We start from the raw sequence: 15249 nt of genomic DNA, 5'->3' as shown, positions 1-15249 counted from the left end.
TAGAAATTAGAAAGAAATGTGGAAAGTGATAACCTCGAAAACAAAATATTCCAACAATTATTTCTCCCATATATGCTTATACTACATAGTAAATATTGTGAGCTCAACAAATGCCTGACTTTCATCATCATATCTACATATCAACATCCATTATACATCTTAATCTGTAGAATCATCGCCAGCAGCACAGCTTGATACTCGTGGTGGCAGCACGAACTCGGCTGGAATAAACTGGCTCCGTATAAGTGGTGGACGTGATCATCGTTCCCCGAGACCTATCATACGTTCTCACTCGAACTCTGCTCGGGTCGCCGCATCGCACCCCTGGCCACGCTCGGTCCAGCGAGCCAAGCAGATCCGAGGCCGCCGCAAGGCTCCTCAGTCACCATCAGTCGTAACCATCAATAGCCACCAGCGCGACCCACAAGTTCTCGCTGGTCTACGAGGGGATGACGTCGAGGATTTGCTCCAAAACAACGATTTCGTAATGGACTTCAACAAGTGGGAGAGTCCACAGATGTTACGAAGTGTCCCATTCTACTTATCCGTCGTCACAATTGCCTGGTTTTGGAACCGTGATGCAGATCTCACCTATGGAGACGTTCACGCAACAGCTTCGGCCGATTTTCAGTGCTTCCGCTGTTTGCGCTAATGTTGCGAAGACGAAGCCTGATGAGCGCATCCCATTCGCTGGGTGTTCGTACGCCTCCCAATATCAAGGATGTGCTGGCATTGTGCAAGCATGTGAATGCCACAATGTCCGAGAGCGATCGAATACGCTACATTAATAAATGCATAAACACCGCCACCTTCAATAACCTTGCTATGCAAAATCCTGCTACCATTCAGCATGTAATAACTGCTTACCAGTGACATGAGGAGCTACAGTCCCTGGGGCTATGCGTCGATTCCTCACATTCGTATGCGTTAAACGATGGACTTGCGCACGCTGATGCGCGACATCGACCGTAAGGAGCTTGACGGGTGGTGCACTTCCTGCACTCCGCAGAGTCCCTTATTGACTAACCTGCTTGCGCGACATCACTCGGCAACAGATCACGTCCGCATCGCGTCTACCGTGCTCTGACGGCACTCATCAGATACAAACAACGTTGCCGCGCTCTCGCCAGCCATTGCAGTGCAGGAAAAGAAGTAGGAAGCTTGCCAGCAAATATGCGGCCTGTAGAGTGGACAACACAGCAACAAATAATGTCAAGCGGAAAATCAGAGAGGCTGAAATAATCTCATTGGTGGCGGCAATATAAAGGAAAACTGTCATGAGTAACTACATAAGAGCAAGAAACTAAATCAAGGAAGAAAGAAGCTGAATATTCCGAGACAAGTCAATCTCAAAATGTACTTGACACTAATCGCATTATGTACTGGGGCACAAACACAGTCTAAGCATTCATAACCGTGAAGGAAGGCATGTTGACTTGAAACAAGAGCCTGTAACGGATTTTTGGAACATATTAATCGAGTTTTGCGAACACTGACTCTTATGCGGTTTTTTCGATACCGGTTTATCGAATATTTTATGACGCTTTGAAGTAAAGGGACAGCTGCTTCGTACTGCGTGTGCTTAGAAACATGCAACGTTTCATCGGCATACTGGAAAATCGTACATGTAGTTACCTGTGCCAAGTCAGAAACGCACAAATTAAAAAGAAGCGGAGACAAAAGACAACCCTGTGGAACCCCTGCGTTAAGAAACCGCAAAGAACTCTTTTGGTCGCCAATACATACAATCGGAGACTGATTTACCACGAAGTTTTGTATATATGCATGGGAATGTCCCGGAAAACCATAATTGTGTAGTTTAGCGCATAGAATACTGTGGCTTACCGAATCGAAAGCCTTAGATATATCTAAAAAAACCAGACTACCTGGTCAAGTACAAATGTTTAATATAGAAGATCCCAAAGCTCGTCAAAAAGCACATGCATGCTTCTACCAGACACGAAGCCATTCTGGGAAGATGATTTGATGGTATGATTTGAAACGAGCCACTCAATCGTTTCAAGCACGTGTCTTTCTAACAGTTGCGCTAACAAAACAAGAACGGAGATGGGGCGATAGTTCTCTGGCTTTGATACATCTCCGCCGTTAAATATCGGTATCACGTGTGCCCTCTTTAGTGCAACTTGTATTATGCAAGTATCAAGGATTCTATTATTAATAATAATAGTCATAATTTATCATTATCAGCGTCATAATTATTATTATTATTATTATTATTATTATTATTATTATTATTATTATTATTATGATACATAGACGGTCAGATGGTTTTCCAGTAATAATGAACACGCGTTCTGGTAAAGTCAATGGCCATCAGTTATTTGAGCGCTCACGTTTAGTACTTTCCATATGTATACAAAATAGCGGTGCTGGAAGCGCAGTAGCCACTTTCTGCTCATAGCTGAGTCATCCACGCCAAATCAAGCAGCGTTTTTTTGACCATCACAAATATAGCTGCAAAAGTTTCCGCATGTATTTTGGACTTCAAAACTCGTCTTACACGTTTATTCTTTCTTGCCAAAAATTTTGTACAATTTTCACGACAATTTGTTTTTCCGGCCAAGCTGAGCTTGACGGCATCAATCAACATTTTTTTTCTCAAAGGCACATTTTTGTAGGGCGGGACAAGGCGGGTCAAGCGCGTCGGCTTTTATAGATCAGTCGTCGAATGTTCTAGAGTAACCGCTGGGACCCGCGTGTCTTCCACAAGGTTTTACACTATTCGCGTGGCGAATACATGCAATCAGACTACACAAGTCGCGGGGAAAGAAAGGGGATGGAACCATCGATAACATTCCAGAAACTTCTTTTACATGCAGGCGCGTCCTGCGCTGTGCGATAACATTTTTAGGTGGCGAGAAGTTGTCGCCCGATAAAGGCGTACACATGTCAATATTTGAGTCTACATTTAAAGGGAATGCATTCTCCTCAACGGGCTTTGCTGCACCACGAGAAAGGACTGGAAGGACCTCGAGCAGAAAACGGTAGCGCCATGAGGAAGAAGTGGCTGTCGCAGGTGGCCCATTGCCCAATGATGATGCTAAGGGTGGCCAAGTGCGAGGCGTAGCCTATGAAATGGCACCAACCACCGCACTTGCGGAAGGCTATAGAAAGCATCTAAAAGACGTGATAGATCTATACGTACGAGAAAGAAAACGGTCAAAAAAAGTCCTATTCTGGCATTGACGGGAGGAAGACGAAGACGCCGTTCGAAATGGCTGCGCTCACATCAGGCTAAGCATGTTTGGTTTTTCGGGTGGACCACCTTTTGGGACCTGCCCGAAACGATCACCACCGTCTCCAAGAAGTGGTCCGGCGCCTGTGTAGACCAGCAGCAGGTCAGTCGGATCATATTTCGGCGTTTTACAGCCGATTTTCCACCTTCAGAACGTGGCGACCTACTAACCCTAACTTCAGTTAGGGGAGCAGCGCCGGCGCCGGCGGGCAAGTGCGCACTCGACAATGGCGGCCTTAAAAACTCCGGTTTCGACATAGAGCCGGTGACCTATTACAACGTCGTGAATTGAAGAACATATTAATTTCACTGCATCTCAGGTGGGTGACGCAACACCGCACCACGAATGCAGTGAGGCAGCTACGATCAACAACAAAATGCAAACCGCTACCGTGGTCGACGAAACGACAGCAGAAGTCGGATGGGAGCGCGTTCTTTCCCTGAAGGAAAATAAAAATCTCGCTCAGGAGCGATGCTCCGCGCCAGGAAGCGCACTGCCATCAGGTCCGATTACCAATTAATTCATACCCATGGCGCATCGCGGGTGCCCACGACTCAAGCGTCTTCCGCCACTACCGAAGAGTGACCTGAAGGTGGTCATCAGACCACACCAAGGGCTACCACTCAAGGATGTTACCAGTCAGGCACTGGCAAGAGCCGTCGTGGGGGCGTGCCAGGACAGAACCACCGACAACAATTTTATTCTAAGGATCAAGTCAGGTTCCAACATTGCAGTGATATCCACCCCGAATCGGGATACGGCCAAGGTCATGCCAGCCATTATATCCTTGAACATCAACGGACGACAACACTCGGTCAATGCGCACGTTACCGCAGGAGAAGACACCATGAGGGGAGTAATCCATGGGATAGAAGCACGCACCCCTTCTGACGTGCTGCGATCAAACCTTCGTATCCGAACGCACGGATTGGAGTTGATCGACGCAAGAATAATGGGCGACTCACAAAGTGCTTTGCTCCCCTTCTACGGCAGCCGAGTACCAAGGTGTGTTTATTACTTTGGGGGGGGGGGAGACACTCTGCACACCCTACCAAAATGCGGTACAATTCTGCCGCATCTGTGGCACCGTGGGACACCACACCGGCGTATGTCCACAGCGCGACGTACAGGTGTGCCGCTCGTGCGGGATGCGGGAGCCTGCCGATGGACACACGTGTACCCCCAAATGCGCCATTTGTGGGAGCGATCATTCAACGGGTGACCGCAGATGTCCCAAAAGACTTAAGCCAGCCAGGCAGATATCAAGACCACGGCCAAAGAAACCAACGAAGACCCAGCTACGGTGGTTCGCCACCGAAGACGAGGACTCCGAGCTGGAGTTCCTCCCGGTGATGGATCGTCGCAGCCGCTCCAGAACCTGCTCGTCGTCGCGGAGCCGATCTTGCTCCGGGCAGCCGGGCCAGAGAAGATGGTCGGCATCCTGACCCAAGGTGCCTCAGCCGCAACATCAGACAAAAAAGGAGGCACCAAGAAGCAAGTCACCAGGGGTCACACTTCCATGCAGCACCCCTCAAAATAATCAGGTGAGCTGGGTGCAAGTCGCATCTTTCACTGCCAATGCTATGAATACACCTACACCAATCACACAAAACCCAGATTACAAGAAAATAGAAGAAAACAAAATACTTCGAAAGTATTTAGCCGCGCTACGAGACGAGTTTGAAGCTTTTGAGGGCATGGCAAACAACAGCACGTCACAGCAACCCACACAAATTGGGGGCCACACTTCCAAATCACCACCGCAGACATCACTGCAACAAAGCACCGCCTCCACCACTCAATCGGTACCGCTGGAACAGTTAGCACAAAACATGCAACTAATGTTCGCAGAGGCACACAAACTCAAGCGAATGGTAGAGGATGTGCAAACTAAAGCCGCAGCCGTCCCCCCGAAAGAGTGTCAGTCAAAGTCCGGGAGCTCCTACCAGGACGCCGAAATGTATAGAGCACACTGATAGTGACAGTAACATCATTGGATACTATGGCAAACAACACAAAGATCGGACATATTGAAATTTGGCAATAGAATTGCTGCACACTACGCACTACATTGGCTAATTTCATGCACTACATAGAATCGGCGCCAATCCCTCCCCACGTTATCTGTATTCAGGAAATAGGGAAACAGTCATAAACTCAAAGGATACGAGCTTTATGCTCACCTAGATTACCCTCAAGTAGCCACCTTTGCCAAGAAAGATGTCGCGATTAGCGTAAATTATTTTTTGGGGAACCTATTCAGCACCAGATAACCATGATTTGGCCGCAAAAAGGGGGCAAACCTAAAACAAACATTGGCAACGTTTATAGTCCTCCCAGAGAAAAACAGGCGGATTTCGAAAACGTGGTGGCCACCGCGGTGCGACTCGCTCAAGGTAGGGACAAATTAATAGTGTTAGGCGACTTTAACGCACAACACTCAAACTGGGGCTACAGTAGAGACAATCCCAAGGGCATCTTCTTAGCTGACGTTGTAGAGCGCTACGGAATTCTCCAGCTAACCCAACTGGATCTCCCAACGTGAATCGGGAACAGCGTGTCCAGGGACACTTCCCCCTACCTCATGTTCACCAACAACGAAAGTGAGACACGATGGACGAACCTAGGTGAAAACCAGGCAAGCGATCACTATATCTTAAGCATATCGGTTAATGCAGCCAGGATTCGAAGAGCAATTGGCAAGGCAAGGCTATCCGACTGGACAAAATTTTGTGAAAAACAGAAAACAATCGGCAGCATAAAAGACGTAGGAGAATGGGTCGAGCGGATACGTTATTCACTCTGGAGTCACACAAACAATTGGAACGACAACGGAGACTCCAGCCGTAGATCGTCACCTCTTGCATCTCTGGGAAGCCCGAAGAGGCCTCGCAAAAAGATGGAAAAGGCAGAAGCTTAATCGCAAACTCAGGATACAGATAGCTCAGCTAGCGCAGAAAGCTGCCGATTACGCACAAAAGTTAAGCGACAGTAATTGGTGTCAATCAGCGACTCGCTTCGGGCCACGTTGACTACAAAGAAAACATGGCGCATTCTTCGAAGTATGATTTACCCGGGAGGAACAAAAACAGTCACGAATCGCACACTCAAGCTGCTTGAAAACAAGTTTGAAGGTCGGGAAGCTGACATGATAGACAAAATTAAACAGATATACGTAGGAACTGTTCCGACCGGGCAATCCACTAAACCAGTTTACGAAGGTCAGGACCAACCGGAACTGGACGCCCCCATAACCTTTGAAGAGGCAGTGGCGCACTCCTTGAGGAAAAACACGACGTCACGGGCAGATCAGGTCACTAATTCGCAATCTAAGTGACGACATGCTAAAGAGCTTGACCAAATTCTTTAACGACATGGTCTGGACAGAGGACGGCGTACTTCCAAAAGAATGGAAGGAAGCAAAAATTATTCTAATTCCTAAACCAGGTAAGCCTCGTAATATCAACCACCTTCGACCCATCTCCCTAACGTCGTGGGTGGGGAAACTCTTTGAAAAGGTTGTGCAGGTCCGGCTCTCGAACCACATTGAGCTAAACAACATGTTTCCCTCCAACATGTTCGGTTTCCGACCCCACCTGTCGGTGCAGGACGTTTTCCTGCCACTAAAGCACGAGGTCCTACACCCCAACAGGGGGTCGGACGATGAATTTTTAGTGGCATTGGACATCAAAAATGCCTTCGACAGCGTCTCCCACCACACTATTCTGGAGGGACTGGAAGCGGTGAACTGCAGAACGCGAATTTATAACTACGTGCGCTTGTTCCTCAGCGACCGCACGGCCACAATCGGATTAGGCTCCACGAGATCCGACTCCTTCAACTGTCCCGGCAGAGGTACCCCTCACGGAGCTATACTCTCTGTACTGCTAGTTAATTTAGAGATGAGAAAGCTAGCCCTGGAGCTAGATGAACACCCGAATCTCGGCTGTGCGATATATGCCAATGACATCACGTTCTGGGCTCACCAGGGGTACTACGGGGACAAGGAAGAAACTCTTCAAAAGGCCATAGACGCAGTCATCGAGTACACGAGGGTGGCGGACATGGCATGCGCACCCGAAAAATCGGAATTCCATCGGGTGCATGCGAAATACGCAAGAAAGGACTGGGTGCCACTCACGTGACTCTCGACGGAGCGCCAATTCGTGAAGTGGAGACACTGAGAATATTGGGGATGTGGATACAGCGGAACGCTGGAACATCCCACATCCTTCAAAAACTAAAGGCGGTCACAGGAAACGTGGCCAGAATGATACGGAGAGTGGCAAGAAGAGACGGCCTAACTGAGGGAGAGACCATCAGCCAGGTTCACGCATTCGTAATTAGCCGAATAATATACGCCCTTCCGTATCATGCCTTGACAAACCAAGAGAATATACAGGCAAACACAATAATAAGAAAAGCCTTCAAAGCCGCCCTTGGTCTTCCCGAATGCGCTAGCACAGAGAGATTTGAGGGACTGGGTCTGCTCAATACTTTTGACGAGTACGCAGTCACGACGTTATATGCTCAGAAAGAACGACTTTGTTCTTTAACTCAGGGCAGGGAAGTATCGGCGAGGTTAGGCTTTCCCTTGAGACCCCAGTATTGCGGAGACGAAACGGCACAGATAGACCGCAACGTTCGATCGCACATCGCGGTGGCCCCTATTCCCAAAGACATGCAACCCAAGTACCATGCCGGACGGCGCAGAGCAAGGGTAAAGACTCTTCACAAACGTTTTGGCATGGGACCGGGGGTGAATTACACGGATGCCAGTCGAGCCAGCTCAGACACTTTCACCATAGTCTTTACATGCAACAACAACATAGCAACGGCATCCTTCAAAATCGCCTCGGCATGCGTGGCAGAGGCTGCAGCCATCGCCTTGTCCATTCAGGACGCCGAGCGCCAAACCAATTCGGCTGTCATATTATCCGACTCGCAAGCGGCTTGCCGCCTGTTTCTACATGGAACGGCACGCAAATCAATGATCAAAATTTTAGGCACTCAACTAGAGGGGCACCACACTATTGTATGGTGTCCGGCACACGAGCGACTGGTAGGAAACGCAAGGGCAGACCACATTGCTCGAGGATTAAACGTCCGAGCAACGGCATGGCCTAGCGACGACCTTCCACTGAATTCTCGTGACATCCTCGTACAGCAAAGGCAGAAGCGGAGACGTTTTGGACATCCTCACTCCGATTTAAACAGCCAACAGGAGAGGGACTGGCATCGTAGTTAGATGAATATGTACCCCAACCTGCACCTCCTACACAGAATACACCCCACGAGGTTCACTGCACGAGTGCCCATGGTGCACAGACACACCCACACTAAAACACATTACATGGGAGTGCCCCAGGAGGCCTCCGCACATAGACGGCCCCATATTACACCAACATCCACTGAGGAATAGGCAGTGGGAAGCATGGCTAGCAGACGATGGTGGGGAGAGCGTGTTGGCGCTTTTGGACCAAGCCCAGCGAGCCGCTCGTGCCAGTGGGGCCCTGGGATAGGGGCTACAACCATCGTGCCTTATTTTATTTATATGCAGTGAAGTTTTACTCCCTCTCTCTCTGGCATTGGCGTCTCGTTCAAAGTCCCGAAAAAATGTTGCTGAGCACTTGGTGCATCGGAAAGTCAAGTTCACATTGCTATGAAAATTAGGCAAAAGGAAGGAGTTTTGGGCTCTCCTACATCAAACTTAAGTAGACCAGTAGACGACAGAACAATAGGAAGCATAATAAAGTTCAAAATTCTATGAGGATGATCACACATCCGTCTGTCTTCCAGGCAAGAAAGACGTCGTCCCAGGCAAGCAAAAGTGATTGCTGCTAATGAATCTTAAGGAAGCGCACGAGGGAAGGAAGAAAAGTAACAAAGCTGAAGTGCGGTTTTGCTAAGCTCGCCTACCTGAGGCCACGCCATTGTTTACTTGCCGGTGCTCCGGGAACGCCCTCCGTTTGCGTTTGCATTTACCACCAAAATGTAATATTGATGGTACAGTCCTAGCGCATTTTACAAACAATTGATTCCCTCCTTCACATGACTATGTGTGAGATAACGAACTAGAGCTGTATGACCGGTATATGCAGCAATTATCCAAGAGATTCGTCGTTCAAATCGCTGATATTGAGCTCTCCTGAAATGAAGCGGGATTTGGCAGCAAGTATTTATGTCCGTCAGTGGGCTAGTTGAGAGCGGTGCCGATGCAAGCAATCTTGTTCACCCATAATGACTTCATAGACCGTCTCCTTGAGATGATAAGCAACTTAAAAGCCCATCAATTTGTCAGCAAGCTCCAAGCTTAGCACCTACGCAATTTGAATACCGCTCCCACGCCTGCAGAAGACATAGTTATAATCGATTTCTCTAAAAACTACAGCTTTTTCTTTCAGAGCGTCCCACAGTCAATGTACTGGGACAATTCTCAAGCAACAGTACGCCCGATTGTAGCCTACTCTCGCTCGACAGACTCTTCTGATGAACCACATGTGCGGTCGTGCGTACTGATATCCGACTGCCTCGACCATACGACAGCCGCGGTTCCCCATTTCAGAAGGTGCTTATGGATCATGTTAAAGTAGACATGCTGCAGGTAGAACATGTGCGCTACTTTTCGGATGGGGCTGCTTCCCAGTATAAGAAGAGAAATAATTTTGCAAACCCGTGCTATCACAACGAAAATTTCACTTTGGATGCTACATGGCATTTTTCTGCTACATCACACGAAAAAAGTGCATGTGATGGAGTGGGTGGCATCCTGAAAAAGTTGGCTGCCAAGGCAAGCCTACGAAGGCCTTTCTCAAGGTAGATTTCGACACCATTTGAGCTGTACGACTGGGCACGTGAAAGCCTTTTACATATAAAACCAATTTGGGTGGCGGACATTGTAATATCTAAGCGAGAGGTAGAACTGTCGTCCAGGTTTGCGAATGCTCTGCGCATTAACGGAACACAGGTCTTTACAATATTTTCAGCCGACATCACTTTTTCAACTAAAAGTTGCACTCACGTCTTCGTCGAAGAAAGGAACTGTTAAAGCTATTTGACAGCCGGCACTAGCTCAGCTATGAAAGTGATACGGGCTATGTTCAGACTCATGTATTCAAACGCGGTTGAGATTCAATTTTCTTAGCCATGGAAAAAAAAAAGCCAGGGATACGGCGATTGAAATCGCTTGTCTTAGTTTGCATACAATAAAAAAGCCACAAGCTCCTTGTTGAATAGTTCTTTGGGATCACTTTGTTGCCAATATGTCACTGCAGAACGGCTACGCTTCATATATGTACGCTGTTTGCGTGATCCACATTCTGAAAATTAAAAAAAAAACAATTCTTGTGTTTAAAAATACCTTTTTATAACTTCCCACATGCGTAGTAGACACCTAGGGGTATCTAATGATGTAAAGCATATATTTTTAGACCGACCTCCAAGGCACCTTTTTTTTACTTTGAACATCGAACTTCTTGCAAAAAAATCGAACTTTACAATTTCTTTCCATGCGAATTGCTAACCCTTCGATAGCTTAAATATTTTCCAACTGTACTATGTTGACTGGGCAACCATTATATATTTTATAGGTGACTTCCACGTTTTTCTACGTTCCGAAAAAAAAAGCTCAAACTTTGCAATTTTACACGCTTTTGCTAGTGCCAGAACCAATTGAAGTATACAAATATTTATAAAATTGGATATTTTTGCAGTCACATCGAATCTTTGGGTTGTCATAAACTCAATTTGAAGAAGTGGATCATACAATGTGTCTTTGAGAAAAAATGTTGATTGATCCCATGTAACTGAGCTTGGCAGGAAAACGAAATTGTCATCAAAACTCAACAAAATTTTGGCAAGAAAAAATAAAGGTAGAGGATGACTTTTGAACTCCAAGAAACATGTGGAAATTTTCGCAGGTATGTCTGTGATGGTCGAAAAATAAACGCCTGTTGATTTGGCGTGGAATGACAAAGCTGTCTGTGGCGCAGTTGCCAGTGTGCACAGGTTGTGCATAATGTGCGGTATATATACGAAAGAAAATATGCACATTGCACCACACGCAGCATTATTAAATAATGATTGTGATTTATTGACTTTCGCGTGTACAGCTTGTGCCACTATGTACCACGATGGCATTCGTAAAAAACTTCTTGAATTCAACGAATTGTATAAATTATCGTGGGAAAACTCGTATTCAACTATGTATAATCGGGATTTATAATCGGAAGGAGCCATTCTACACTGCGAACGTGGTTGACCAGCGAAGCTGTTTTGCACACGACACGCAGATGACCCAGACTAGTGAACAAAGGTAGAACATGTTTATTGTCCTTATCTGTGGCCATCGTGGCGATATCGGAACGCGCACACATTAGCGTATTACCTCTGTTATTCAATGTGTCCGTCGTGTAAGACAATGAATGGCTCATACAACCTTAAGCAATAGCTTAAAGCCCCGTAAACGCGGCTTCCCCGCTTCGACGACCGGAGTGAAATTCTATGCTAGAATGATGAGCGGCAAAGCGCAAGCAGTGGCACTAGCACGTTTGCGCGGTTGACACCGTTAAGCTGTAACAGTCCTTTTTTGAAAAGTTATACAATTTTTTTTCGAAAGACCATGAGCTATTTCACTCTCTGAAGCTGGTTTACCAGCGAAGATTTACGGCACACGACGCTCAGGTGACACATAATTTTGAACTAAGGTACGAACTATTGTTTTGGTCCGAGGTCATATTGACACGTGTACTTGTTTCTTTCTTGGGTGACAAGTTTCACCGCCTAACAAATGTTATCGCACAGCGCAGGACGCGCCTGCATGTATCGGAACTTTCTGGAATGTTATCGATGCTTCCATCCCCTGTCTGTGACCGAACCTTGCGTAATCTGATTGCATGTGTGCGCGACGCGAATAATGTTGTACTTCGTGGACGGCACGTGGAACAGCCGACGCGCTTGACCCGCCTATCAGATTTCGACGACCGCCGATCGTGTTCGCCGCTACCGTTGTTCTTTGAGTGTACCCTGTTTTTGAAGGCACAAGTTCGCCCAATAAAACGCGCCTTTCTTTAATCACAGTTTCGCTACCTTCTTAACCGTCACTACCACGTGACGATATATAGTGACGAAAGGTACGGACATGGTCTTGGCTTGTACGAACACTCATTTATTGTCCTGATCAGTGGTCATAGCTCGTAACTGCAACCACATTCTTCGATAATGTCAAATTGATGCACGTACGCCGTTAAGCTCGATCGGTGTTGTATCGCAAGCGATATGCCTGCAGCAAGAAACGCAAAAACCGCTTCCTTTTCGGTGCTGGCACATACACATTGATATAACCATCATCGACAACAGTTGTAGTGCCATCGCAGCTAATTCACGCAAAGTGAGTAGCCATGAGCCTTACGGGGATATAAGTCATTGCATTTTTTGCTTGCTTCCGGGGGGTATGAAGCATTGCTCATGAGGGTATGAGCCATTGATGGTGACAGTTACCGAGATGCTGTTCTCTATGTTGTATGCTAATTAGAAAGGGTTTAAGCACTCTTCGGTTCATTTTACTGAGTGCTAGTAGTCTCTTCCTTACGGAGCTATGACCCATTGCCTTTTTTGCGTGCTTACGGTAGCCTGAATGCTTACGGGACTATGAGTCATTGAGGATATTACTTTTTCTTCAAATAAAACAAAAATGCGCGGAACCCTAGCCATATACAGCTTCTCTGTGAACCATCTGTTGTGACCCTTGTGCCTGGGGCTTCTTTGCGTACCCCGTATGAATAGGGTTGTTGAAGGGCACGCAGAAGTATCTGCCATTGAGTTTGGACCCTTTCTGCACAATCATGAGGAACAGCCCACGTGATGATGTGTTCTAGTCAACACTTCGGACACATTTCTACAGCGAAGCTGTTAAGCGCTAGTTTCCCCACTATCGTGTTCGCGTGTCGAAAAAACTATCACCATCGGCAACAGCGCGAGCGTCGTCGTATTCTATCTCGGCTGGCTCCGTTGCCGCTCGTCATTCCGGCGTACAATTTGACTTCTGTCGTCGTAATGGGCAGGCAGTGTTTTTGCCGTATGAGTTACTGCTTAAGGGGGTATGAGCCATTGATTGTCCTATGTAACGGACAGATTGAATTTTGAAGCATGTTTGAAGAGTCACAAGCAGCAACGACGGGCGATGCTGCTAATCACACGGTCGAGCGAACTCGATACATCGAACTCAAGCGACAACGGCGGACTGCGGGCATACCGTCACGCACGTTGTTCTCTCCATCGCAGCTCAACGTGTGTGTAACCCCATTAGGAAGCACGAAAACGGAAGCAGTAAATGAGAAAGACTTTGATGAACCGTCGATACTTATCCAGTGATATACACCGGGGCGGCACGTTTCAGCTTCGCTGGTTAACCATCTGTACAGAGTGCTTGGGCTAATTATTTTTCCAGATCCTAGCCATACACAGCTTCGCTGGAAAAAAATATACTGAGCTAAAGCGTGTCGTAAAATATGGCGAGCATTGCACTGAAATATTGAATGAGTCAAAATCCTTCGAGAGACTTCCACCTCACACATTAAACTCGACACCCATGCCACGCGCCAAACATTGCTACGGTCACAGGTGCGCTCTGGTTGTCGACATCTCACGGTAAACGTCAAAATTCAAATTTACTACATTTCTTAAGCATTGCGCCCTAACTCTGCCTCGAGAGTGATCACAACACAGGAAAAACAGCAGGAAATTATTAAACAAACTAATTACGAAACACAAAGAAAACACTAGTGAGGCATGTAGTAAACCATGCTTCGCTTCAACTCATGGTTGACATGTAAGCATTATTTTTGGCTCCTTTATTGCATCCCTACTTAGGTGTATTTTTTCTTTACATGGCAAATATATCCTTATGAGTGTCGCATATTTGTCATTGAGGTTTGATCATCTGTGCACGCGTACCACACCTTTACGTACTGTTAGGAAATACAGTGACAAAAATAACTTGACTTTACCATAGCGAAAACCTTGTTTCTTGTAAATGCAGTAGGATCGTTTACTCTATGGAGTTTATTTGTATTTTAACTCTGCTATTGCCTTCCTGCTTCAAGATTTTATTCAGTAATGTATAAATTACAGTACTTTACATTGTTACAATATTGTGTATGTTTACAATACGACTTATCTTAATGCTAAACTGAAAGCAGTCTTGATTTGTAATTTCCTTTGGAAGATCGGTTCCATATTCTTCTACATTCATTATAGTGTTGTGATAATATTTTCTGCGTCATCAACTTTGGCCAAATACAACATGATTAAAATCGGCACACTCTGGGTTCTACTTTTTACCCATAGTTTTTTGCAGGTAGCTTTAAGGAAAAGGTAACTGAAATATTTCTATTCATGACCGTTAAAATGTTTTCACTACAGCATAACGTGATAGTCACTACATATATGACAGAGGAAAAGCTCACCTAAAATCCACTGAGAGTCCTGCTTCTGTTTTCTTGTATGTGCCTTTGTGAAGTAACTCTACCAATTTGTTGTAGCATCTGTCATCATGCTGCCAATTCTGTGCGGCTTGTGAGAGCATGTTGCCGCCCAGAATCACGTGGGTGCAAACATCGTCGGCGGGAAACTCATAATCGTAACCACCAGCATCATCAGCCTTAATGAAGCAAAATAGCACTTTGTTCGCGCCTGCGAATCCTGAAACGAAAAAAAAAGTTATACACAGCATTACGACTGAGACCGATTAAAATGTTGAACTGCATCGATCGCCTTCTCCCAATCATCATCAGGCTATTTTCTGTCCACTGCAGAACGAAGGCCTTTCCCTGCGATGTCCAATTAATTCTGCTCTGCGCCAACCAATTCCAACTAGCATCTGCGAATTTCTTAGTTTCATCACCCCAACTTGTCTCCTGCCATCCTAGACTTCGCTTACCTTTTCTTTGCACCCATTCTGTAATTCTAATGGCTCACCGGTTATCTAACCTAT

At 46.4% G+C, this 15249-nt stretch overlaps 1 protein-coding gene across 1 annotated transcript in view; it reads right to left on the bottom strand.

Moving 5' to 3' along the window:
* Positions 1–15249, bottom strand: part of LOC135906586 (uncharacterized) — a 695467-nt gene that overhangs the window by 514728 nt on the left and 165490 nt on the right. Inside the window, exon 4 of the mRNA XM_065438042.1 lies at positions 14723–14957. Within this exon, the coding sequence (XP_065294114.1) occupies positions 14723–14841 (119 nt within the window). The 5' untranslated portion in view covers positions 14842–14957. The remainder of the gene's footprint in view (positions 1–14722; positions 14958–15249) is intronic.

Source organism: Dermacentor albipictus, chromosome 5 (assembly GCF_038994185.2).
Source record: "Dermacentor albipictus isolate Rhodes 1998 colony chromosome 5, USDA_Dalb.pri_finalv2, whole genome shotgun sequence".
In the NCBI taxonomy this organism is placed as follows: domain Eukaryota; kingdom Metazoa; phylum Arthropoda; class Arachnida; order Ixodida; family Ixodidae; genus Dermacentor; species Dermacentor albipictus.
The sequence above is the reverse complement of the archived record's forward strand: the minus strand, read 5'-3'. Positions and strand labels throughout refer to the sequence as shown.